This window comes from Papaver somniferum, unplaced genomic scaffold (genome assembly GCF_003573695.1).
Source record: "Papaver somniferum cultivar HN1 unplaced genomic scaffold, ASM357369v1 unplaced-scaffold_21, whole genome shotgun sequence".
Lineage (NCBI taxonomy): Eukaryota > Viridiplantae > Streptophyta > Magnoliopsida > Ranunculales > Papaveraceae > Papaver > Papaver somniferum.
Genome location: NW_020631041.1, coordinates 4,946,486 through 4,953,445, shown reverse-complemented (window position 1 = coordinate 4,953,445; position 6,960 = coordinate 4,946,486). Strand labels below are relative to the sequence as shown.

At 36.5% G+C, this 6,960-nt stretch overlaps 1 protein-coding gene across 1 annotated transcript; it reads left to right on the top strand.

The window, feature by feature from the left end:
* Window positions 1-517: 517 nt before the first annotated feature.
* On the top strand, window positions 518-1,645 carry LOC113340332 (probable glycosyltransferase At5g03795). The gene is made up of 2 exons (XM_026585539.1): window positions 518-864; window positions 942-1,645. The coding sequence occupies exons 1-2, from the start codon at window positions 526-528 to the stop codon at window positions 1,599-1,601; spliced, it is 999 nt and encodes a 332-aa protein (XP_026441324.1). The 5' UTR covers window positions 518-525; the 3' UTR covers window positions 1,602-1,645.
* Window positions 1,646-6,960: the final 5,315 nt, after the last annotated feature.

Sequence of the window (6,960 nt, the reverse complement as noted above, 5' to 3'; positions counted from 1 at the left end):
TGCAGATGATTCCCAAGAGTACAACATCAATTTCTGCAATGAGTCGTATATTGCTTAAAAATCTTGCTTCTTCTCATTCAACGGTACATGCAAGTATTTTTTTGGTCTTTGTTTCTTAATTTGATCCTGAAATTACTTCAAGTGCATAAAATGTTAACCGTTGTTGTTTGGTTGCAGAGGCCGAAATGGTCATCCGAACAGGATCAAGAAATTCTTGCTGTAAAGTCAGAGATTGAGAATGCTCCTATTATAAAGAACGATAACGATCTCTATGCTCCTATTTACCGCAACCTTTCCACATTTAAAAGGTAAGACTTGTTATTAGGATTTCTGAAATACCCAGAAATTCGCATAATTTCTAGATTTCTCATTTTCTGATTTCTCATTCGAATATAAGAAGTTAATTTGTGGTCGTGTGTTTATCGTCAAGTACTGTCTTTAGGAGAATAATTTGACATTACTAGTTCGTCATAGTTTCAAAAAGCTCCAATTGTTACTGCATGCATGTACAGGAGCTATGAGTTGATGGAAGATATACTTAAAGTTTACATTTACAAGGAAGGCCAAAAACCATTTTTCCATGACCCGAAACTTTGGGGAGTATATGCGTCTGAAGGATGGTTTATGAAACAGATGCAGGAACACACAAGATTTGTTGTTCAAGACCCGAATAAAGCTCACCTATTTTACTTACCTTTTAGTTCAGAAAGGATTAGGTACAGCAGTTTGTATGATCGCAAAACACGCGACAAATCCAACTTTATCAAGTTACTGAGCGACTACTTGGACATTATCAAGGCAAAATATCCTTTCTGGAACAGAACAGGAGGTGCCGATCATTTCTTTACTGCTAGCCATGACTGGGTATGTATGCTTCTCAAGTTCTCCTACGATCCTTCGTGTTCAAAGTTCTGGCATCTTAACAATTTTTATTTCCTTAGGCCCCAATAATGACAAGACCGTTTATGAATGGATGCATCAGAGCTTTCAGCAATGCGGATGTCAGTGATGATTTCGTATTAGGAAAGGATGTCGCTCTTGCTCAAACATTAGTTCTTTCAAAAGATGATCTTCTAAAAGATATAGGAGGGAAACCTCTTTCAGAAAGACAAACTTTGGCTTTCTTCGCAGGAAACTTACACGGATATCTCCGTCCTATCCTACTAGCATTCTGGGAGAATAAAGACCCTGACATGCAAATCTATGGCAAGATGAATAAATCCGTCACTGCAGAAATGAATTACACCCAACGCATGAAGACGAGCAAGTACTGCATTTCTGCCAAAGGGTATGAGGTGGCTACTCCAAGGGTGGTCGAGGCTATCTTTTTCGAGTGTGTCCCTGTGATTATATCTGATAACTATGTTCTTCCTTTCTTTGAGACTTTAGATTGGGAGTCATTTGCGGTTTTTGTCGCAGAGAAAGATATTCCCAATTTGAAGGAGATACTCCTTGCAATACCAGAGGAGAAGTATATAGAGATGCACAAGAAGGTGAAGATGGCGCAAAAACATTTTCTTTGGCATTATGAACCGGTGAAGTATGACATCTTTCACATGACGCTTCATTCTATCTGGTACAATCGAGTTTTTCAGGTTTAACGCTCGACAAGACTTGTATTTGAGACAGATTTCGATTCATTCGATCATTTTATTTCTACTTCATAGGACAACAATGAAAAGGTGAAAGTATCACTTTTTCTGAAACGACGATGAAAATATCACTTTTCCTGAAACGAAGGTACTGTGGTGTAATCATTTGTTTTTTTTATGTACATGTACATCAATAACGCATATTGGATTCTCATGAGTTCTACTGTTCATAAATTCATCCAAAATTAAATAAATTCCTTTAACCGAAGAAACTCAATTCTGAACCATAAAAAGAGATTAAACACAACCAACAAAAATATATTCATTACAAAATTATGAAGAATGCACAAAGACCAACTCAAAGAATTATGCATAATAACCGCGATCGAAATGGCATGAATTGTCAACCTCATCAATAAAAAACTTCTTTTTTCTTTACATCCTTCTGGAATGCCTGCAATCTCTCATTTTTGTTTGATAAGACCTCGGTTTCTTTTCTCGATTACAATAACTCCGTGATCTCGAACGAAAATTTGCTTTACGTGCACCACTATTTAAGTTTTTCTTATTTCTATTTTCATATTCATCTAAACTGTCTTCCGACGATGATGACGGAAACGAAGAACAAAGTAGCATGACAAGATTAAGTTGAGGAAGAAACAAATCAGATTGAGAAACTGTTTGGGTTTGATTGGAAGAATTTTCAGAGTCACTGGTGTTATCTTCGTCGTGTTCCGGGAACGTATTGGGTTTAATATGTTGGTGGTGATCGAAGTTTTCTTCCATGTTAATGATCTTTAGACAGATTTTTAGTTTCTGACGAAGTTTTTTTTTTTTTTCACTGAAAGAAAATATTATTTTTGTGCTGAGACCAACTATATATAAGGGACTTCTCCTAATTTGTGGTATTGTTTTATCAAATTCTATAGCAACCAGGAAATGTTTGGCAAGAAATAGGAATTTAACAACTACCACCAAAACGATGGGTTGGGAAAGTTTGGGCTTGGGAAGGATAATTGGGGCATCAGGTCCACTGAGAGGCATATGGGGCACTCCCAAACATGACTTCCACTATCCACCAGAATTCGGGTCACACCCGACTCATGGATCTTCAAGGATCAAGGTTATCGCCAGCGGGTCTCCATGGACTATGGGCCTGCCCATTCATAGGCACGTCTTTAGCTGAGATAGAAATAGGTTGCATCATCTATGCCTCCGTTGATAAAGTATTTGCAACGCCGAAGATCTCCTTCTCCGAGCTCTCTCTTTTGGTTATGATCACATTTTTTTAATGGCAGGTCCTGCATCGATGAATAGGAAATTGTATTACATTTAAGGAACATGTGCCTACGGGGGTGGAGGTGGTTTCTGTACTGAAGCTGGTAAATATCCATCTCGGATCATATATGTTGTACAATCCCTTTTACGTTTTTACCATTGTTATTGGAGTTCCCTCTGAATTGATGATAAGCATAGTATTCAAGGTGGTTTCTCGGCTTTTCTGGCTGCATTTTTTGGTTTCAGCGATAGATTGTGTTTAGGGGTGGAGCCAGCTAATTACAAGGGTATGCACTTGCACCTCCTACCCAACTGGCTCCAAAGTCTATTTTAGACTCAATTAGAAGAAATTTTTTATATGTAGGCATGTTTTTGCACCCCATAACAATTTTTTGCACCCTAATCTCATAGTTCTTGGATTCACCCCTAATTGTGTCACTTATTACTCGACTTCTTTGAAGACTTCCTCCAGTGGCATGTCGAGAGGCATGAAAACTTTATCCTCGAATCGGGGTTTTTCTATCCGAGATTTTTGTCATCCTTGTACCTGATTTTTTTGTTGGGATTCTGACATCTTACCTGACTGTTTTGGCTCTGTGTATGGGGAAGCCCCCCTGGGGGGATCTTGATTTCTTTCTAAATTTGAATGTCCGTTTTGTATCTATTCTCGAGCAACATGATGTGAAAAGACGAGGGTACCCAAATACACCACAATCTTTTTGTTTCACCCTATAAGTCTTCTTACCAAGTGTGATCGTCTATGGACAAAGCCGAGACAATACAACAACTTTGATATTCATACTTTGTGTGATTGTCTATGCATACGAGATCGAGACAATACGACTACCAAATTGTGATACTTGATAATAGCTCCTGACTTAACCAAACTTCATAGGATCACTATCAAGTATAACGGAGTTAACGTAAATTGCAATTTACTTTAAATTATATAAACAAATATAATTACAGAAAACGAAAGTAAATCACACCGCAAGGTTTTGTTAACGAGGAAAACTGCAAGTGCAGAAAAACTCCGGGACCTAGTCCAGAATTAAATACTCTCAGAATTAAGCTGTTATACAAAATCTAAACCAACTTTGTATAGTTGAGACCAAGCAACTACCCCTAGTTCACTTAGTTTCCTTAGTATCCCTGCGCTTCCGACTTCAAAGGTCACGTACTGGTACAATTCCTTTGGATCGTACTCCAAACAGTACAGGAGCAACAAGTCTGTTTGGTAACAACTCTATTGATTCTTTCAAGATAAAAATATCTCAAGTCATACGCAAAGGCTCTTCCGTTTAATCTAATAAACTCCTTTTTCTGGTTATATCAATCTATCCAATAACTATAAAAGCAGTTAAGTTTGGATTCACACTCAATCAAAATAAATCTCAAAAATATATATTGAGAATGCTGATCTCACGCAACTAATCAATTGAACAAATCTGATTCTAGCAGGATCCCAGCCGATCAAGGTTTGTGCACACACAAAGATATGAGAACTAATAAGAAACCTTCTTTGTCTTCAAATCTTCTTTAATCTTCCATAAACACATGCACAACACCACTTGAATCTCTTGTGATCAATCACACACAGAAGGGGGTCTATTAACAATGGATTATCACAAGATGTCTTTAGATCTACAAACAATTTTAAAGATCTCGTCGATACTTCGATCTAGTTTGAGTGAATATTATATCAGAAGAGAAGATTCTCAAGAATAAACAAACTAAGTGCAATCAAATTTTCAACAACCCTTAGTCAATCGAAAACTAATAACACGATAATTACCTGGTTTCCCACCAACGGTACTCGTAGAGCTTCTTGATCCCACAGAAGTATTTAAACGAGGGGTCGTAAGAGATTTCACGTAATTAGGATACTTTCCTCTCCGAATAGATGGCTCCACCAGAAACAACAAGAATTGAAGTTTTCCTGGCTCTTAGGATAGTTTTCTAGAAATGCAAACTTAAGTATTTATAGACCAAGGATGTTTGGACACCAAAGAATTTCCAAAATCGAAAACATTCTCAAGATGTGCAATGAATAGCAAAATTCGGTTTTCCTAATTTCGATAAATGCTTGTCCAAAATTTTCAGAATCTCTCAATAGAAAATCCCCAATTAGTAAATGCACATTACTAATTTTTATTCTCTAGAAATATGCATTTAATTGCTGGTAATTAAAGCATATAAAACCAAAAACCTTAATTAAAAGATTCTCAATTTATTTCGGCAAAGGATCTCCTTGAGAACTAAGGAATATCTTTGAACAATAAATGATAACAATTATTGTACGTTTTTCTAAGTATGTTGACATATTTTCACTGTACATCCGTATTCATATTTACATGGATTTACATTCTTGGAATCAGTTATACCACACTTCCAAACAAGTTTAGAATTGGTTGACCTGCATTCCAAGATAACTATGTGATTGATCAAATATCAAATCACATACATGGGTTCAATGGGTTATACCAATCACTAGGATCGGTTATACCTCAATATGGAAATACTTGTGATCGATCACACAAGTTAACAGGACCGGTTACATCAGTTACCAAGAACGGTTACCATATTCCCATGGTATTGCTTGTGATTGGTCACACCAGTTACCAGGATCGGTTACACCAATTACCAGGACCGATTACCAATTACAAGGATCGGTTACACAACACTCTATGATCGGTCACACCAATTACAAATATCGATCGTACCATCTCATGGTGATTGTTTAGGATCGGTTACACCAATTATTAAAAAACTAGTCATACCAAATCATAAGTCAAGCATTGTGATTAGTTATACCAAGATACATAAAAAAGTTACAATTGGTTCTACCATCTCACACATATTGGTAATCCAAAGATTTGCCATGAATAACCATACCAATAAGCCTAATGATTTCCCTTTTGATTCATAAAACAAGTTCATGAATGTACTTCCTTTAAACGAATGTAAAACATTGTTTCCTAGGATGAAAAATCTTCACCATAACCCATTCACATAATCATGACAGTATATACAAGATTATGTCGATGTCATATCTACGAAGTTCAAAAGATAAGCGTTATACTTCGTAGTCTAATTCCCTAATACTTTGATCATACAAATATGACCATGTCACATCACTAGAGTATTATACAATATGTGCAGTATATGCAGTTTCATAGTTATGTTTTCAACATAGCACGACTTCAAAGATACGCTAGGAATGAAACAGTTTAAGTCAATATAATAAACCTCAAGAGGAAGGATGACGTCGTCGTTGTAGTTTGCTTCTTCTTCACATTCTTCAGGTCTTCGGAGTAATACTTGTATGTCTCAATATTCCTAGACTTTCTAGTCTAACCTAAACGAAGTTGACTCTAGTATGCAATCAAGTGACTTTAGATGAGTTTTGACACACTAAAATATGGCAACCAAACTTGACATACCAACGGTTGGTGAGTTCAACCGAACTATGCTCTAACATGATGCTCTTGCAATCTTCTTATACCATTTAAAGTTGTAGATTTATTGTTATACATGGTCACATAGACTGCGTCTTTTTCCCTGGAATATTCTCAAATCCGTACATTTATTACCAGATATACCTTCTCAATATCGGCGTACAATTTTATCCATATATCGTTCAAAGATCTTAGAGGTTCCTTGTATATCTTTTTGCTAGGGTGAGCAGTACCTGTTAATTCCCAGTCAAGCACTATTGTTATACATGTATATTTATAAATGATTTTTTTTTCTAAGTCTCCGCTAGGTATTTTCGGGATCCAACCAAGTTAAGGCTTCACCTTCAAAATTTGCGGGAAGGAATTTGCAAATTACTGCATCATTACGTATCCATTTAAGATACTTTTTAAGTGGATCCTACATGTTTTCTCGGAAAAGAACTACTTGACAAAAGGTTTTCGACTATTGACTCCTAGTCATGAGGTGATGCTTCCTACTGACACGAATTATATTATTATGTTAACACGCTGGCGAAGTTACTATGATTCTACCGGAGACACTTTTAGCTTTTCTAATGAGAATCCAAGAATTTCCTAGACACTGATTTTATTGTGTATGCTACTCATTGTGG